General features: G+C 39.0%; 1 protein-coding gene across 1 annotated transcript in view; it reads right to left on the bottom strand.

Moving 5' to 3' along the window:
- The window catches only part of piezo1 (piezo type mechanosensitive ion channel component 1 (Er blood group)), a 55,555-nt gene extending 35,676 nt beyond the window's left edge, over nt 1-19,879 (bottom strand). Inside the window, exons 1-17 of the mRNA XM_078799256.1 lie at nt 19,286-19,879; nt 15,245-15,340; nt 13,834-13,999; nt 12,356-12,497; nt 12,039-12,261; nt 11,743-11,956; nt 9,924-10,092; nt 9,718-9,822; nt 8,422-8,500; nt 8,205-8,308; nt 4,830-4,909; nt 4,527-4,707; nt 3,203-3,308; nt 2,699-2,880; nt 2,184-2,332; nt 1,262-1,420; nt 47-141 (exon numbers count right to left, since the gene is read on the bottom strand). Coding sequence (XP_078655382.1) covers nt 47-141; nt 1,262-1,420; nt 2,184-2,332; nt 2,699-2,880; nt 3,203-3,308; nt 4,527-4,707; nt 4,830-4,909; nt 8,205-8,308; nt 8,422-8,500; nt 9,718-9,822; nt 9,924-10,092; nt 11,743-11,956; nt 12,039-12,261; nt 12,356-12,497; nt 13,834-13,999; nt 15,245-15,340; nt 19,286-19,349 — 2,314 coding nt within the window. The 5' untranslated portion in view covers nt 19,350-19,879. The remainder of the gene's footprint in view (nt 1-46; nt 142-1,261; nt 1,421-2,183; nt 2,333-2,698; nt 2,881-3,202; nt 3,309-4,526; nt 4,708-4,829; nt 4,910-8,204; nt 8,309-8,421; nt 8,501-9,717; nt 9,823-9,923; nt 10,093-11,742; nt 11,957-12,038; nt 12,262-12,355; nt 12,498-13,833; nt 14,000-15,244; nt 15,341-19,285) is intronic.
- Nucleotides 19,880-20,725: the final 846 nt, after the last annotated feature.

The following is a 20,725-nucleotide window of genomic DNA, read 5'->3' as shown; positions in this document are numbered from 1 at the left end:
TTTGTCTCAATTGAGGTAAGATTGTACATGTTCATATAACTTTTACCTTTATCTGCTGAGTCATCATCCATGTTGGTTACCACATCCTCTTCAGAGAGCGTTCCAACATGACGAGGGCCAGTCTGCTCAAAGCTGCTTTTCCTGTATACACAAACACTTACGTCAATTGCATTAAGTCGTGACTCACGCTGCCATCTTACAAAAAAATGCTAAACTCATCATACAGCAACTTAACACTATATAATATACAAACAAGTACCGATAGAAGTTTCCAATGATTATCCCAAAATGCACAGTGTCTAAGCAAACAGTTGCTTGAGGTTCTGCGGTCCATTTAAAAACTACACGAAGAACTGGTCCTTTTCTGGAACTGGTCCCAGGCTATGGAACACCTTGCCCGTTGAATTGCAGACCATCACAGACTTCGATTTAAAACTCATTTATTCCAAACTGAATTTGGCCCTTAAGAACATAATCACTTTTTATATCCGTAATCTTCTTGTGTTTTTGTTTTTTTTGCACTGTTATACAGCACTTTGGTTCAGCTCCAGCTGATGAATAAAGTTTGAACGATTGATTGGGTCCCCCAAGGAATCAATTGTTGGGCCCATCCCGTTTGCTTTGTACCTTGGACCACTGAGCATGACATCAACTATCACATTGATGCAGATGATATCCTGAGCGCTTCAAAAGATGACCATGAGGAAAGACTTGCTCGTAGTCGGGGTGTCCTCAAGCTTTGCTGTGGGCTCGGCAAATTTCTTGCTAAAAGTTGGTGGTACGCAAATCAGTGGTGCCACCGTGCCCCTTTTTGAAATCCAAATCCAACATTCATTGGACTGTCATCTGCTCCTCCATTTTAACGTCTCCTCTCCAATATTCACCGTTCCTCACCTTACCCCCTCAACTAAAATTGAACATTCTCAGTACAAAACCTTCAAAACCTATCAGACATGCTGGGGACGGTTTCTCACTGAAATGGAAGGCAATGGAACTAGAGTTGGTGGCTGAAGTCTGGGCTTCCGTACTAGACATGCATGACTTATGAATAATAATAATTATAGCAATAAACCAGATTGGTACAGCGGTTTTCTAAATATCAAAAACACAGAACCCATCCTAAATGAAGCTACATCGCTGCAGCTTGGGCAACCTTCAACAAACATCCATTCACATTCATACGCCAGCCCTGTGCGTGCATGGTTCACCTAAACAACATTAAAACCTTAATAAGCTAACATAATAATACAAAGCGGCATACCTGTGTATTGGTAACACATATTCAGGATCAGTGATTCTCATGAAGGGTTTGTGGAAATAGTGCAGCTGTAGAATGCAGGCCAACAAGAAGAATCCAGGGATCAGAATGCTAACAAACAGTTCTGAGAGGGCAAACGTCTCCAGACCAATCGCTGCCAGCCTAGGAAAACAAAATAGACCATCAATATTTGTTATTTTAGTTTCATTCTTTTGGTTAAAAACATGATTCATCAAGTTTGTTTAAATGTATTATACGTGGCTTGTAATTATCTTCTACGTTGTTCCATTTGTAGTTCATGGGAGCAGCCAAGACAAACTACTATATTTACAAATAGTAGTCATGCCAATACATTGTGTTGCTGCTGGATGTTCACATTATCCCAGTCATCATGGAAGTTCCCCAAAAGAGGAACCATGTTTGTCTATATGTGCCCTGTGATTGGCAGTCCCAGGGTGTACCCCGCCTCTCTCCCCAAGACAGCTGGGATAGGCTCCAGCATACCCGTGACCCTCGTGAGGATAAGCGGCATAGAAAAAATTGATGGATGGATATAAACATATTTTATCAGTCATATCTATACTGGCGTTGGTGGCGATCGCGGTCGACTTAAGTGACGTTATCCTGATGACATCACTGGTATTCGCCGATACCAGTTAAAAAGCACAATATCGATATTGACTGCGTCGGGCAACGGATGATGTGTGATTGATGAGGGAGTCGGCTCAAAAGGCAGCGAATGCGGCTGGAGAGGCCCAGCAGAGGCGGGCAAACCTTATTTTCATTCAGGTTCTCTGTGAATAATGTGAAAAATAGAACAATATAGAACATCATTACAAACATACATAATATACAGTATAATACATTTAAACCAAGTTGATGAAATCATGTACACTTGAAAAACATGAAAACAAGTACTACATACTGTTGTTCTTTTAAACCGGTAAAATTCCTCCAGTAAACTGGGAAGTCTTCAAACTGGTAGGTGTAGATGGAAATCAGCACCAGCATGGTGTAGGCAACAACAAGCCACCAGAATAATTTCAAAAGACGCCTCCAAACGGAATAGTACACCTTGAACAGATAAGACAAGATTATAATGGGACGTTAGTGAACAATGTGAATTATTCTGGTGTAAAATATAGTTATAAAAAATTATAATAATAAATTAACAATTTATTATTATAATAAAATAATAAATAAAATATAAAAATATATAAAAATATATAAAAATATATACAAATATATAAAAATATATATAAATAAAAATATAAAATAAAATAAATAATATAAAAGAAATATGACTCGCTATTAATAATGTCTTGGAGGTTGATCATTAAAATTCAAACAGATACTGGAGTGGTTTTTGGAGTGTTTCAACAAAAGTACTAATGCGGTACTAATGCGGTACTAATGAAGTACCTTACGTCTTATCCCAACCTGATATATGCAGAGGCAGAGCAGGAAAAGCAGCATGTAGATGAGCTTGTATCCAACAAGTTTCCCCACAAAGGAGACCATGAGGAACATCCCAGCACACACGTAGATCCAATATTTGGCATAGCAACTCAGCACCATTCCTCCCAGGACCTTTAGCGCTGATTCATGCGAGGAATCCATTTCTTAGACAAAACACAACACCACAAACAAAGGCAGCGTTAGTGCATTTGTCGTGAAATTATTTTTACGCTGAAAAACGTTTAGAAATAGGGCTGCGCGGTGGAGGGGGAGACCAGAGTTCGATTCCACCCGCGGGCATCTCTGTGTGGGGTTTGCGTGTTCTCCTGTGCATGCAACGGTTATTAATTATTATATTATTATGAATATTATATATATATTATATTATGAATATTAATATTATTATGAATATACATTTGAAATTAGCGGTCGGCACCGTAGCAATAATAATCTGATCATTCAGTTTCAGCGTACATCCAAAAATACCTGATGTGGTGACCTCTTGCAGGGGTGCGGCCATTTTCTTTCTCATGCTGAAGTTTTCCTTCACTGACTGCCGTAATAAAAGCCAAAAGGTTGAGGTGAACAGGAGCTGATGGAGAAGATGGACGGAGATGACAGATGAGTATTCAGACAAGTCAAGTCACAAACAATTTGAAGTGGTAGCTACTTTCTGGGCATGCAGGCACGCTCGTATTGTGCTTTGGTACCTCTGAGCCTGGTGCACAGGTCGATTTTTTAAATTTTTATTCTATTTTTAGACACACGTATACATTCAATTATTCTAATTTTTCATTATATTAAAGGGGACCTACTATGCAAATAATTTTGTCCCTTTGTATTGAGTTGTGGACTCCTATAGAGCAGCTACACACAATAATCAGCACAGAAAGCACTCCGGTTCTTCCAGAATCTGCACCTATTCCGCTGTACTGAAAAATAAAAAGGAAGATATTTGAGAACAGTGAAATGTTTTATCTGAGCTTTTATTGTAGAAAATTGGAACCAAAGCAAAGTTTATTCATTTTTCTGTTTTTAATAAATGCCTTTTTTTTTTTTTTTTTTTGGAAAACCTGATTCGGCCCAGCCTCGCCCACACCCTAGCTCAGGGGTGGGCAAACTTTTTGACTCTCGGGCCGCATTGATATGACAAAATTTACGAGGGGGGGGGGGGGGGGGGCAGACTATATATTTTACACGTAACAGTCCACCTGGTATTATTGTATCTGTAAAATTGTCATGCAATCTGCTATTATTATTTAATATTTATATTTCAATATTTTTAAAATAATAAAATATTATAATAATTACAATAAAATTAAAATAATAATTATTATATTATTATTGTGTAAAATATGCAAATATAACAATAATACGATATATAATTAATATAATAATTAGCATTAATATAATAATTATAATAATTATAATAGTTCTAATAATAATTATAATAATCTAATAATAATAATAATTATTATTATTATTATTATGTGCTTGTGTCCCTTTTTTCAGGAGCACTTTGTAAACAACAGACCATGTCAAAAAAGGAAATTGATAAAACCATCAAAAGGTTGGCTCAGGCCATGATGCCAGGTTGTATGTTGAGTTTAAATGAAATACTTTGGAAAGATTGGGCGGGCCGTATTCAAACACTTGGCGGGCCGGATGTGGCCCCCGGGCCGTAGTTTGCCCACCCCTGCCCTAGCTCCAAATTGAGTTTGAGACCCCTGAACTACACGTCAATCTAACAATTAAACGTACATATAAAAAGTTATTGTTGGCATATGAAAAAAAAAAAAACCTGTCTTACCATAGCTCCCAGTCTCAGACACGGGTACTGGGCTTTATCCAGCCCAAGCTGTCTGAGACTCATGGTTCCCATAGTGGCAGGCAGTTCAGGGTCAAGCTCCATGGCCCACACATACTGGAGACAACACAGTGCCACAGCATAAACCAAGATAAACGGAGAACACAGCATGGCTGCGTGTCGTCTGCAAAAGGAGAACAACACCAAACAAATATGGAAAATATTTGTGTCAAGCATTCCGAGATAATTCATTTCTACAAAAGGTTTTCATTGAGTCTGTTGCCGTCATGGGCCTGGGTTTTAAACCTGGCACGCAGAATCCAGATGAGACAAGCCCACAGCAGCAAGACGAATGTCAGCCAGCTGTGGTACGTGATGCTCCAAACCTGAACGACAAGAAGATCACATGATTGCTTTCATTCCAGGCGACTACACCGGGTGTGAGATTCATTTTTCAAATTCATGTCTTTCAACATCGTAACTGTGCTCCTAAAAGACGCTAAACAGCGCATCCCCGCATACTTGGTTGTCAGCATTGCTCCCAAATTCAGGCATGTAGCCAGAATTCCCAACTAGGGCTCTTCCGATGGATCGGTATCGGCTAAGATTTGGGGCCGAGTACCGCTTCAGTATGTAATGTCATGTGAAGGAGCATCTCTCATTACCATGGTTACTGCTCTGACCGCATCAGAAACTCATGTGTAGCCCAGTGGTCTCAAACACGCGGCCCGCGGGCCAAATGTGGCCCGCAGGACACTAATTTGAGGCCCCCGCCTTGATATGAAAGTTTAATGTTTGATATGGATGCTGTATGGTATCATGTACCCAGAAAAAAATGATTACGTTTGATTCATGTTCATGTTAAAGGTTAAATAACTGTTAATATTCATCCTCCCGATCCGTGTGGAAGTGGTAAGTTTTTGGCTATTTAAGTTGAAAGGAAATAACTTGAAGGCTACCGTTTAGGTCGCTAGCTGTCTAGTTTGCGAGTTAGCATGTGACTCAAGACCCTGCAGTTGCGCAATATGTTAAAGGTTAAATAACTGTTAATATTTATCCTCCCGATCCGTGTGGAAGTGGTAAGTTTTTGGCTTTTTTAAGTTTAAAGGAAATAACTTGAAGGCTACCGTTTAGGTCGCTAGCTCTCTAGTTTGCGAGTTAGCATGTGTCTCAAGACCCTGCAGTTGCGCAATTTGTTAAAGGTTAAATAACTGTTAATAGTTATCCTCCCGATCCGTGTGGAAGTGGTAAGTTTTTGGCTATTTCAGTTGAAAGGAAATAACTTGAAGGCTACCGTTTAGGTCGCTAGCTCTCTAGTTTGCGAGTTAGCATGTGACTCAAGACCCTGCAGTTGCGCAATATGTTAAAGGTTAAATAACTGTTAATATTTATCCTCCCGATCCGTGTGGAAGTGGTAAGTTTTTGGCTATTTAAGTTGAAAGGAAATAACTTGAAGGCTACCGTTGAGGTCGCTAGCTCTCTAGTTTGCGAGTTAGCATGTGACTCAAGACCCTGCAGTTGCGCAATATGTTGTAAATAAAAAGAGTATAAATGTGACTATAGTCGTGTTTTGTCATGTCTACAGGGCTCTAATAATGCTTTGTTCATTTTAATCTGAAAAAAATCATTTGTCTACCCACCAACTATATGTGGTTTCTTAAGTTTTTATTATTATTATTATATTTATTTATTACTGATTGATTTTCTTTTTTCTTGATTTGTTTATTTTTCATCTTATTTTGTGTAGAAAAATAAAAATTAAGATATTTGAGAACAGTGGAATGTTTTATCAGAGCTTTTCTTGTAGAAAATTGGAACCAAGGCAAAGTTTTTAAAAAAATTTTTGTTTTTAATAAATGTGTTTTTTTTTTTTTTTTTTTTTGGAAAACCTGATGCGGCCCAGTCTCACCCAGACCCGAGCTCCAGTGGCCCCCAAGTAAATTGAGTTTGAGACCCCTGGTGTAGACCATGGTGTTATTTGATCAAATACCTTCATTACCGAGAAGATTTTTGATGTGGAAAACATCAACGTTACCAACTGGATGAACTAGTAAGGGCGCTAGCCAACACTGACATTGGTCCTACACGTCACCCGTGCAAATTCATCCTTTTGCAGGGCGGGACTATCTGTCTTATCCTATCGCCGCACCTTGCTCTGTGGGTGGGTGGGGTTAGCTGACTGAAAGACCGAGAGATTCACCGACACTTATCGGCCGTTCATTTGTGACTGACGGTTGAGGCGTCGAACGAACGTGAACATGAGTGAACGGACTGACTCCACATAGCTGACCGGGTCTATGCACAGGGGGAGATCGCCGATCGACCGATCGACCGATCGACCGAAATGAACGGATCTTTGTACGGAATGAACCGGAACCAGGCATGTGTGAGGCGTACTGAATGTACTGAATGAATGTGAGTGTGAATGGTTGTTTGTCTATATGTGCCCTGTGATTGGCTGGCCACCAGTCCAGGGTGTACCCCGCCTCTTGCCCCAAGACAGCTGGGATAGGCTCCAGCACCCCCGCGAAAATGAATGAATGAAAATGAATAAATAGTAGTCATGCCAAAATGTTGTGTTGCTGCTGGATGTTCATAGTATCCAAGTCGTACACCAAGTTCCTTTTCTAAAAGAGGAAGCTTTACCCCGCCTCTCGCCCCAAGACAGCCGGGATAGGCTCCAGCACCCCCGCAAAAATGAATGAATGAAAATGAATAAATAGTAGTCATGCCAAAATGTTGTGTTGCTGCTGGATGTTCATAGTATCCAAGTCGTACACCAAGTTCCTTTTCTAAAAGAGGAAGCTTTACCCCGCCTCTCGCCCCAAGACAGCCGGGATAGGCTCCAGCACCCCCGCGAAAATGAATGAATGAAAATGAATAAATAGTAGTCATGCCAAAATGTTGTGTTGCTGCTGGATGTTCATAGTATCCAAGTCGTACACCAAGTTCCTTTTCTAAAAGAGGAAGCTTTACCCCGCCTCTCACCCCAAGACAGCTGGGATAGGCTCCAGCACCCCCAGGAAAATGAATGAATGAAAATGAATAAATAGTAGTAATGCCAAAATGTTGTGTTGCTGCTGGATGTTCATAGTATCCAAGTCGTACACCAAGTTCCTTTTCTAAAAGATGAAGCTTTACCCCGCCTCTCGCCCCAAGACAGCCGGGATAGGCTCCAGCACCCCCGCGAAAATGAATTAATCAAAATGAATAAATAGTAGTAATGAAAAAATGTTGTGTTGCTGCTGGATGTTCATAGTATCCAAGTCGTACACCAAGTTCCTTTTCTAAAAGAGGAAGCTTTACCCCGCCTCTCGCCCCAAGACAGCCGGGATAGGCTCCAGCACCCCCGCGAAAATGAATGAATGAAAATGAGTAAATAGTAGTCATGCCAAAATGTTGTGTTGCTGCTGGATGTTCATAGTATCCAAGTCGTACACCAAGTTCCTTTTCTAAAAGAGGAAGCTTTACCCCGCCTCTCGCCCCAAGACAGCTGGGATAGGCTCAAGCACCCCCCCCGCGACCCTCATGAGGATAAGCGGAAGAAAATGAAGGAATGAATTTATTAACAGTTAGCAGTTAGCAGTTGTACGGGGATCAACTGTATAGGAGCTAATGCTAAAGTGTTTTATTTCATATTTATTTCACATATCCATAAACAATGTCTTATCTGAACATTACCATCATTGCTATCAGAGCGCAGACATAGCTCTGCTGCAGCACCACCTTTCCCAGAATCACTAATGGACTTTCAGCTTGTTGGCCACCACTGGCATGACCAAAACCTGTCCAAAAGATACATCTGTCACTTTGGATTACAACGACCTGCCAGAGGGCAATCAGTCAGTAAATAGATCATAAAATGAATAAGAAAATATTTAAAAAAAAAAAAACATACCAAGTTGTGGTGGACTTCCTTCAGCCAAAGTTTCATGGCTTTCTCCTATGAGTTCACTTTCCACACGTAAGAGCATATGCTGTAGTACAGGAAAAAACACAATGAATAAAATACATACAGTAATGGTAAAAATGATTAGAGCCACCTTGTTTCTTCAGTTTATTGGTGCTTTTTTATGGCTAAAGGCACATTTGTTTTTGGACAGATATTGTGATGATAACAAAAATATCTCATAAGAGTTCAATTTAAGAGATGAATATCTGGCAACTTCCATGGCTTTCTTGATAATAACCCGAATCATATCGCATTGTACTGCCAAAAAAATATAACTCCGACCACTTTATTATTTATTTTATTTATATTATTTTATTTTTATATTATATTATTTTTATATTTTATATGATATTAATTTTATATTTTATATTTTAATTATTATTTATTTTATTTATATTATTTTATTTTTATATTATATTATTTTTATATTTTATATGATATTAATTTTATATTTTATATTTTATATTTTATATTTTATATTTTATATTTTATATTTTATATTTTATATTTTATATTTTATATTTTATATTTTATATTTTATATTTTATATTTTAATTATTATTATTATATTTATTATTATTATTATTTTATTATTATTTTATACATTATTTTATATTTTATTGCTTATTTTTGTGGTCATTATGTTTGTCTAAAAAAATATAAATAAAAAAAGGTACCTATAGTTGTGCTGTACATTAAAATGAACAAGAAACTAAGGTCATTTTTTCCATGACTGTATATCAAAAATAGAAGTGTCACCATACACACATAAATCACCAGACAGATGATACACAATATTGGGTTATTATAATATTGGGACTGGACATGAATTTTTAATGAATTGAGTCCCAAAGAAATTGCAGGTAGATTTTAATTTATTTGTTTGTTTGTTTTTTTACATGCTTTTACCGAGTATTTCCCACAAACACAAACTAAATGATAATAATAATGGCAGTTGCAGCTGCTACTACGAATCCTTTATGTTGACGTGTACTCATGTAAAGTTTTATGTTTACACAAAGAGAACTTTGAGGTACCAAGAGGTAGTGAATCACATTTTGATGGTCTGATGCAACGTTATAATCTCACGAGATCTTGTGACAAGAAAATGATTTTAACCACACTCGACTAAATGATACCATCTTTCATGAGCTGGACTCAAATTTTGTTTTCTTTGACACCTTTTTTTGGGCTTTGATTACGTCACATTGCTCGGGCTAAGAGAGGCACACATGGATCTACCTGCTTTTCATTTTCACCGTTGTCCCTCCTTTGACTCCATGAGCTTAACTCCACCATCTCCTCTTCAAGGTCACGTTCAGTTTTGGGCAGCTGTTTGTCTTCTTCCTAAGGAAGGGGACAAATTGCCAAACTAAATCCTCTGAAGTTTTTTGCAGTGTCGTCATTGATTCCAGTCCCATTACATGCAGTCAAGGAGTCGAGAATACCTGGTTAGGTGTTCCATGACCCGTCTTCAGGACTGTTGCGGAGGTAATGTAGAGAAGGAAGAGTATTCCTGGATTGACGTAAACCGGCCAGTCATATTGAGCATTAAGGTTGAAATCATCCAGTGAAGAGCAGTTCCCTGGTTTGATGATGTCCTTCAGACCAAACAGTCTTGGCAGGAACAAAAAAAAAAAAGAGATGCTTGGGATGAGTAGACTCATTCATTGCGCTACTGGAGTGCCATTGCGCAATAAAGCAGAAAAAATATACAGTAAAGTCTCGTTATATCGATATCGGTTAAAACGAATTACTACTTATTACGATACTATTTTCATTTCCCGGCAAATTTCTAGTCTTTTATGATATAATTAGCTCCGTTAGTACGATACCCGGTTATTATGATAATCCGGTTACTACGATGCCCTTTTCATCTCCCGCCAGCCAATTTGGTCTGCTTATATCGATACAAAAGCAGCTTAAATCAATCTTTGCTTAAGGATTTCAATACCAAAAAAGAACACGGCGACCGGCTGCTTCCAGTCAACTTTATTTTTCACACTTCCACCACCAGAGTGCAGCACACACAGCGGAAAACACCCGTCCCTCGCGCCTACCCCTCCGGGTGGCAACACCTTCCCTATCGATAGTTCCGGGGTGAATTATGTCCCGGTAACCGGTAATCACTACAGTGTAAGTTTATTTTTATTTACTGTAGTACAAAATGTATTGTAGTACAAAAGCATGCTAGATACGCAATCCATGAACTCAAGGAGAAAATTACATGCCATATCAAAGATCCGCCCACTTTTAATGCAGTTCGGCGCATTATCGGATATATGGATAGTCCGGTTATATCGGTATTTTTTCCGACTCCCGAGAATATCAATATAACGAGATTTTACTGTATACCATATTTTCTGGACTATAAGTCGCACAAGGCCAAAAATGCATAATTAGAAAAAAAACATACATAAGTTGCATTTTTTGCAGGTAATTAATTTTCCAAACTACTTGACCAAAACAGACATTCCGTCATCTTGGAAGGCGAGTTGTAACAATAATAAAAGAATAGAAAACAGGCTGAATAGGTGTAAGATATGCTAACACATTGCTTATTCAGCTACACAAAAAATAAACATGAACACACAAGGTGTCCACTTTTTTCATTTACAAGTCGCTCTGGAGTATAAGTCGCAGGAACAGCCAACCTATGAAAAAAAGTGCAACTTATAGTCCGGAAAATACGGTATATTTCCCCAACAATTGGTCCCCGTTTCCCATATTTGTTTTTGAAAATAATTAGATTTTTTTTAATGTTTTCCATTGCATCTGAACAAAGCATTTCACTGGAAGACTAGTGGCATAGAAACCGAATGGATGGATGGATGACTGCCTCCGTCCACCAGAGGGAGCTAAAGGAGCCCCAAAGTAGGCACTCAGCCTATTGCAATTTCCAATGGCTCGACAAGTTCGTTGGGAGTTAGCTTATAGCTCATGACAGCCTCCACAATTTATGGTACACGGAGAAATGCTGAAGCGTGCTTCAGTAAATGTCTTCCGGCCATGTGGAGAGGAAATGGGCAATTTCCGACATGATTAATCACGATTAATTCATTTGAAAACCGTGATTAATCTGATTAAAAATGATCATTTGACATCCCCAATTGTTCTTTATTATGATATTGTGATAAATCCTAAAAATATTGTGATATACACGTATGCCAAGGTCCATATCGCCCAAGTCGGTGAGAAACACGACTGAACGCAAACGAGAGGTGACAGCACGCCAAGGAATCCCGACGATGAAAAGGGTGCTCTTACCTCGCCCACAGACTGTATGGAGGGAAAAGCGCCTGGGCCAGGAGACACTGGTATAAGTATAAACAAACAATATGGCCAGCCGTGAAGAAGCCCACCATCACACACAGAGCATTGAAACCCAGATGACTGATTGGAAGGTGACAAGCCCACCACGTGCTGACACCGATGAAAAGCAGGAAATAGATAGCCGAGAAAGCAGAGGGCAATGTGATTCCTGTGGGAAAGAAAAAAATAATAATAGCATCTCTTTAGCATCTTGTTGCTGGTTCAAGTGCCAGGTCTAATGCGGGTCCTACCAGCCAACGCTAACAGGCTAATGGCAAAGATCCTCCCCAGGTCCAGCAGCACTTTACGGACTTCGGCCTTTAGACGCTCGGCCAGCTGCTTGGCTAACGTTGTCGTTGAAAAGCCGTGTGGAGCGTGCTCACCAGGAAATGACTCTACTTCATCCTCATCTACTTCATCCTCATCCTCCGATTCTTCTTTTTCCTCTTCATCTTCTGTTGCTTCATCATCTGTCTGAGGTAAAAAAAAAAAAAAAAAAAAAGTACAAATTAATCACATAGGAACAAGCTTGGATGCACTGTGATAAAATCCCACTGTATGAACTTACTGTTGTAATGCTGGGTGCAGCCAGCATGACTCGGTTGGTGACAAGTCTTCTGCATAGGATTATGGTTAGCAAGGAAACCCCGCACGCCACCAGGTCTGGACACAAAAGGCGCAAGATAGTCCAAGGATCCTCCAATGGAAGCCTAGGAAAAAAAAACAGATTCAGTCATGGAACAAATTGTTAGAGCGCTTTGTTTCTTCAGTTTCCTGTTCACTTGAACGTCTGCTGCAACTGAAGGTACGGTTGTTTGGACAAATACAACAATGACAACAAAAATAGGAATCTTTCCATGGTGTCCCAACTCTAAATGAACCACTACCCCTACAAATACATACAACAAACAATAGCTGTGAGGCGTTCAGGCTCACTCGCTCCATCCATCAATCAATTTCCTATGGCGCTTATCCTCACTGGGGTGGCGGAGGTATGCTGGAGCCTATCCCAGCTGACTTTGAGCGAGAGGCGGGGTACACCCTTGGACTGGTGGCCGGGATACTATGAACATCCAGCAGCAACACAACATTTTGGCATGACTACTATTTATTTATTTTCATTCATTCATTCATTTTCGTACGGGTGCTGGAGCCTATCCCAGTCGGGGTACACCCTTGGACTGGTGGCCGGGATACTATGAACATCCAGCAGCAACACAACATTTTGGCATGACTACTATTTATTTATTTTCGTTCATTCATTCATTTTCGCACGGGTGCTGGAGCCTATCCCAGGCGGGGTACACCCTTGGACTGGTGGCCGGGATACTATGAACATCCAGCAGCAACACAACATTTTGGCATGACTACTATTTATTCATTTTCATTCATTCATTTTCGCAGGGGTGCTGGAGCCTATCCCAGGCGGGGTACACCCTTAGACTGGTGGCCAGGATACTATGAACATCCAGCAGCAACACAACATTTTGGCATGACTACTATTTATTTATTTTCATTCATTCTCGCACGGGTGCTGGAGCCTATCCCAGGCGGGGTACACCCTTGGACTAGTGGCCAGGATACTATGAACATCCAGCAGCAACACAACATTTTGGCATGACTACTATTTATTCATTTTCATTCATTCATTTTCGCAGGGGTGCTGGAGCCTATCCCAGGCGGGGTACACCCCGAACTGGTGGCCAGCCAATCCCAGGGCACATATAGACAAACAACCACTCACATTCATACCTATGGACAATTTGGAGAGGCTAATTAACCTAGCATGTTTTTGGAATGTGGGAGGAAACCGGAGTACCCGGAGAAAAGCACGGGGAGAACATGCAAACTCTTCCCAAAACTCCTGACTTTGTGGTCAACATGCCAAACATGGAACTATGTTTCTCATGGACCAGAACTCGGCTCACTGGAAGATCTGCTGATGTCATCCAACAATGAAGCAAGTTCCTCTATACTCCATTGTCTTACCATTCATCCAATGTAACACGTTTGTGTATCCATGTGCTCAAACCTATGCTGACATACCTGGACAGTCCTATATGTCTGGTTATGATGTCCACGTGTGAACAGTTGTCACCGATGGCGATGTTCAGAGGAGGGTAGGTGTATAACGCTGTCTGGAAGCAGATATGGCCCAGTACAAACAGTAGACTGGTACAGAATATTGCCCTGATGAAATGTCCTGTATGACCTGAAATACAACAGAAAAAGAGTCAGTGTCAATGGAATAGAAGTATATAAATATGACCAATATGAGGGTTGAAAATGCAGCTAATATTGATCTTGGTGGGACGCACATCCGCCTTGCATGTTCGTTTAACTAATTGTCCGTCCACAAGAATGTGATTGTGAATGGTTGTTAATATGTGGTATTGATGGGCAATATCAACCAAATACTCATATCCTGATATATTTGGCTTGAATATCTTCATATACATATACATATACATATGGAGAGGATAAAGGTTGAAAGATGAAGGATGAAGAGTCTTGAACCAGTCATGATGTGCTATATATATCACTATATTGACACTTATTATGGTACCCATTATGGCATTGGATGCTCACATCACCTCCTACTTCGGTACGGGACAAAAAATACAAAAAAAATAACATTTAAAAAAATATAAACAAAATTAAAATAAAAAAAATAAAATAAAATAAATAAAAATTAATAAAATAAATGAATGAATAAATAAATAAAATAAATTTGCTAAATCCAAGGATGAAGAGTCTTGAACCAGTCATGATGTGCTATATATATCACTATATTGACACTTACTATGGTACCCATTATGGCATTGGATGCTCATATCACCTCATGCTTTGATACGTGACAAAAATATATATATATATATATTTTTTTTAACTTAAACTGTATTAGGAAAGCAGGAAGTGAACAAATGTAACAGTTACTGATTGTAAAAGTACCAGATGGAGGGGTAGGATTTAATAATATATATATATACATATACACACACACAAATATATATACATATATACATAAATAATAATAATAATGAATAAATATTTAAAACAATAAATACACAAAAATAACTCAGACATGCGCACACCCCTGCATCCTCTCAACACACACATGCACGTCCCCGGTTAGGGCGACGTGGAGTGGGGGACCCACGGGTCCCAGACCCACAACCAGGCCCCGAGCCGAGGGAGATGCGGACCGCCAAGGGATAACACCCCAGCCCCCCCGAACGCCAGCATCGGGGCTACAGCAGTGAGGCAGACAAAAAAGCCGGCGAGGGGGAAAACTCGCACATGAGCAGGAGGGGGGTGCGCATAGGCGAGCAGCAAGGCAACCCACCCGCCAGGCAGGCCCAATCCAGAGACGCACGCCCCCCCTCCCACACACGCTAAGCGGTTGTCTTTAGAAAAAAGGGGTTAAGGTCTGCAACTGCCAAATTGAGGATCTTACCTCTGATGGTGTGTTTGTTGGGACTGGGAAACCACGGCAGCAACAGGAAGTAAATCAAGTAAACCAGCGACAGCACGTTGAAGCGAAGAACACAGGCTGCAAAGACACAAAATAGCCAAGTTATATTATATTATATTTACAAATACAAATATAATATTTACAATATGTACCCCCTTTTTCCTCATACCATGAGTACCCCCTTACTTATACTTGTTCATAATTCTCCAAAAGGTAGAAAGTAATGGAGCTGTGCTAAGGTTATTGTCTCCCTCGGGAAACATTATTTTATTATCTTAATACGGAATGATTATATATATACATACATATATTAAAAATAAAAATATTAATAAATATTATATTAAATATTAATAAATATATATAATATAATAGTCTTCAATGCTTCTGCTATACCCTCCACTTTTTCAGTGCTTTGGTTCTTTGGAAAAGCTCTGATAAAACGTTAAATTATTATAAATTATGATGAATTAATTTTTATTTATTATTAAATTATTAAATACATGTTTAATTTTATTTTATTTTTCGACACAAAATAAGATGGAAAAATAAATAAGCAAATGAAAAAACAAAAGAAACAAATTAACATATTAATTTTTATTTATTATTAAATTATTACATAAATGTTTCGTGTTAATTTTTATTTTTCAACACAAAATAAGATGGAAAAATAAATAAGCAAATCAAAAAACAAATGAAACAAATTAACATATTAATTTTTATTTATTATTAAATTATTAAATAAATGTTTCGTGTTAATTTTTATTTTTCAACACAAAATAAGATGGAAAAATAAATAAGCAAATCAAAAAACAAATGAAACAAATTAACATATTAATTTTTATTTATTATTAAATAAATGTTTTGTGTTAATTTTTATTTTTCAACACAAAATAAGATGGAAAAATAAATAAGCAAATCAAAAAACAAATGAAACAAATTAACAAATTAAACTTTCATATCAAGGCGGGGGCCTCAAACTAGCGTCCCGGGCCGTGAGTTTGAGACCCCTCCTCTAGACCAAACACGGCTGGTCTCGCCACAGTCGTGTATACCCTTCTATACCCGGAGAAAAGCCACGCACGCACACGGAGAACATGCAAACTCCACACAGAGATACCCGAGGGGGGGGAATTGAACTACTAGCTGCGTGGCCTGTGTGCTAACCACTCATTCACTCATTCAGTTCACAAAGACCAATGGTATTTCCCACCGTCTTGTTAAAACGTCTTCTGCATGGACAACATTCAGCCTGACTTTACACTGACGAGGAAATATATACACGCTGATGCTGACCTAAAAAGCTGGGGTAGGCTCCAGCAATCCCCCGTGACCATAGTGCGGATAAGTGGCAAAGAAAATGGATGGGTGGGTTTCGGGGGCATGGGTTGGTGTTTAGTTCAACTTGGTGTCGGAGATCGTCAAGATATTTTATTATTTCTTGTCGTCATTTTAGTCGGCCGGACGCTCCTGGGAAGGTTCACCACTGTTCCGTGTTTTTCAACATTTGTGATTAATGGCTCTCACTGTGGTAGGCTGGAGTCCCAATGCTTTTTATAACCTTTCAAACAAACTAAAGTGTGACAAAGCAACGGTTATGCTTTAATGCGAGGACAATCACTTTTACACACAAGGTCACGTAGGAGTGGATGTAATAAAGTCTTCAGTTGTCTTGTCATTGACTAATATTTACATTTTTTGTAACACGCAAAACTTTAAATTATTATTATTTATTCTAAATTATTCGTGCAATTTACGCTGTACATTGTTGTTCATATTTGATGTCATCTAGCAAGAAAGGAAATATTTATCAAAATATTCTGTTTTTTTTTCCATGTCAAAATTTATTTCTTTAACAATTCCGTTGATCACTTCAGCCATACTTAACATTCACGGAAAAAGGTATGGTAAATTCCTGTATTTCTTTCCTAATACATATATCAGGAAAAATCACACAGTCATTTTTTTCCAATATCATGCCTTACTGAACAGCTATTAAAAAAACAGCAAGCAGGCAGAGAGGACATTTGTAAGACGAGAGCCCCAGCTTCAAATAAATTGACCCATGACCTAAAACAGATGAAATATCTCTCACAATGATTACAACCACGTCTACATCCAAACTCCTGTTGCGGGTATTGAACAGACGAGTTACTTTTTATAAACCTATAAATTAACCTAATAATGTATTTCCAAATGAGAAACAAACAAGGCTGTGACCAGAAAAATGCCCTGGTATACTATACTATGTACTCTGTGTACCCTGCCTCTCGCCCAAAGACAGCTGGGATAGGCTCCGGCATGCGTGTGAGTCCACAAATCGATACAAAGTGTTGAAAAATTAGCATTATAGGTCCTCTTTTTTTTTTTTTTTTAAATGACAAAATCAAGTTAACAACGTAAAAAACTCAAGGCAATGACACCACTATTGGGTCACCCTTTAAGACACAGTTGTAGACTCCTATAGAGCAGCTACGCACAATAACGCGCTTTCCAGATCTTCCAGAATCAGCACCTATTCCAGCTGTATTTCCTTGGATTTGTGCTTCCCGACAAATAGTCTATGGAGAGTTTATTGAAAAGGAACAGTTTTACTTTACTACGCCTTCTGAAACCCGTCATTTTGAGCCATCCCAAACTTCTTTCAGGGCTCACTTCCAAATGCGAAAACCTAATTTAACGGGAATACAACTTTTGAACTAGCATAACGCATCGCCTTTAAGATACCAGATACTGCAATGAGCAGGTGTTTGATGCTGGGATATTGCATCTGCAATGACGTGGACACAGCAGATGCACGTCACGGTGTTGAACTTCTTATTTAGTCATATTTCCTGTCTGTTTTTTTTTATTATTTTGTTTTCCTTCTCTTTCATTGTTGATTTCTCTAGCCCAGGGGTCAGCAACCTGCGGCTCCAGAGCCGCATGTGGCTCTTCAGCCTCTTTATTGTGGCTCCCTTTGCGATGCTTGAATATTTTTAACACCCGAGTGGGGAAAATGCACGTCTTTTGTAATGAGTTTTAAAAAATCCAACTTTGTCTGAGACCATGAATGCATCCTGAGTGAGTTCTGACTGCTATCCAGTTCAGTACATGAAGAAAAACAAGTAATACTTACCTACAAATCTAAAAAATAAATTCGAGATAATTTAAAAACAGCGGCATGGGAACTTGTTTTTACGTTTACAGTAGTTTACACATACATTTATGTAAGTTTATCTCCAAAACTAGCAAGAGTACTCCAACTCGTCTTTTCTTATCTGAACTACTTTGATACCCCCAAATTCCCTCCAATGTTGTTTTAAACATAATATATGTTTTGCGGCTCCAGGCTATTTTTCTTCAGTGGGCATTGGGTAAAATGGCTCTTTTCATAGTAAAGGTTGCCGACCCCTGCTCTAGCCTCTTTAATATCCCTATGTCTTGTTTGTATTCTGTATTAAATCATTCTGTTTTTTTAAGATTTTTTTATCTAATAGTAACAGTTCCACCTAAAAACGTATTAATGTCTACCGCAAACGGGACCGATACACCTGAGTCCGGATTCAGTCCAAAAAAAAAAAAAATTTTGAACGACTCGTTCACAACTCGCACATGTCTGGTGGAGATGATAGAAAGGGTGTGGCCTGAGCAAATACATATCTCATTGTTTTTGTCCCATACCGTTTCCTGTCCATCGCTATGTTTGACAATTCATTCCAACGGACCTCCAAATGCCATAAAGTGTCTTTATGTGGGTTGTATTACATCAAATATTACATTAAAACGTGTGCGCATCCAAACTTGCACACACGTTGGACCACCAGCAAACGAGGGCAGGATCGACTCGATAGATTATTCTAGTCCTGCAGTCAACAGGTTCTCCAAAATCGACTAAAACGTTAAATGGGTGTTCTTACGGAACAGAACCGCACACAAACTGATGGTAAGCGAACATATAATAAGGGTAGCTGTTTAGAAAATACACTAAAACACACAATTGTTCACACACATTGTGAATGTTAAAGTGAAAATATGGAGGCTTACCTGTAAATAAGACGACTGGCAGAACAAAGCAGTAAATTAGCCAAACAATCACCTGGAGATCCATGTCGTCCGGGTCAATAAAAGACCCCGATGGTGGCGACGTTTCGATTCCACAAGTAAAACATAACAAAAAGTGGCAAAGTTACTTGAAAAGGAAGCGTAATCCCTGGCCTACTTAGGAAAGACACCATAACAATACACTAGTCTTCTACTTCCCAAACGTTAAAGTCGAAGTAAAGTCACGTCTGTTTCTCAGGAAGGCGACTTTCCACTTCTTCTGTCCGTCAGGGGGGGAAAAAAAGTTGCGTTGGAAGGAGGCCCGGTCTGAAGTCAGTATTCGGATGGAAAATGTGATTCATGGGCTGAAGGGCGTTCATAGAGCAGTCATTTTGTGTTCCTGGTCACTTCCCTATTGCACTTATTACCCACTGGCACTGCAGCATCGGTACAACTTTTCAGAGCATGTCAGAATGTGATGAAATTCATCAAATATATCCGTGTTGTATTACCGAGTGGTTCGGTTCCCCTTGGAAATGTGTAACATATTCCAATAACACGCACCAGAACTTTTTATAGCCCGACTGTCCCACCTGTTCCAAGTTAATGAGCTCTGTGCACTAAAAGATGTGCGAATATTGACAGAGTCGTTGAAAAACTTTCAAGTGTTTCAATGAATCGGCACTCACGGGTACTCGTCTTTTGGCTCGTTCACTTCCTCAACCGTGTAGCTAAATTAAAATAAGAAAGTCATATAACATATCTGGGCGTGAATGAATGTGGGAGAAATTCACGCTGTGGCCTCTCTGGATGACGGATGACTCGAGTGTATCAAGAACCAGATTCACTTCAGTGAGTCACTCACGAGAACTACAATCATTAAGAAGAATTGAGTTTCCCAGCAAGACTGTGCACGTGATTAGCGACATCTAATACACAACCCACAGCAAAGCATTCAAAATGACAAACTTTATTCAGTGAAAATAAAGCCATGGTTGACTATGCATGCATGTTCTTGAACAAAATAATAAGATTGCTGGGCAGAATGGTGGATTATAAATACCATCGGCTTTCTAACCATGGCTGATAAGTATTTTTTTAATCACTAGTGGTGGAGCCTAACCCGAATACGGTATTCGGAACATGACTTTTTAAAGAATAATTAATAGAATAAATACTTTTTAAAGCATTCTAACTACATTTATTGGTCTGAAAAGCATAATAGGTCCCCTTTCAGGTGTTACTTTGTAAAGACAATGAGTAATCGATGAAATTAGTTCATTTATTTTGATTTTTGGTCTGAATTTGGCACCCTTATTAAGACGTGTTGTGAAATCAGTACTACATACAATACTGCCTCCACTTTTAAAACAAAAATTCCAGAGTATATACGAGGGAATTACTTAATTACGCAGACAGCTGTAAGGTCCGTGAAGCGGGCCA

The sequence above is a fragment of the Doryrhamphus excisus genome, linkage group LG19 (genome assembly GCF_037039965.1).
Source record: "Doryrhamphus excisus strain RoL-2023G ecotype Guam linkage group LG19, RoL_Dexc_Guam_v1.1, whole genome shotgun sequence".
NCBI classification, from domain to species: Eukaryota; Metazoa; Chordata; class Actinopteri; order Syngnathiformes; family Syngnathidae; genus Doryrhamphus; species Doryrhamphus excisus.
The sequence above is the reverse complement of the archived record's forward strand: the minus strand, read 5'-3'. Positions and strand labels throughout refer to the sequence as shown.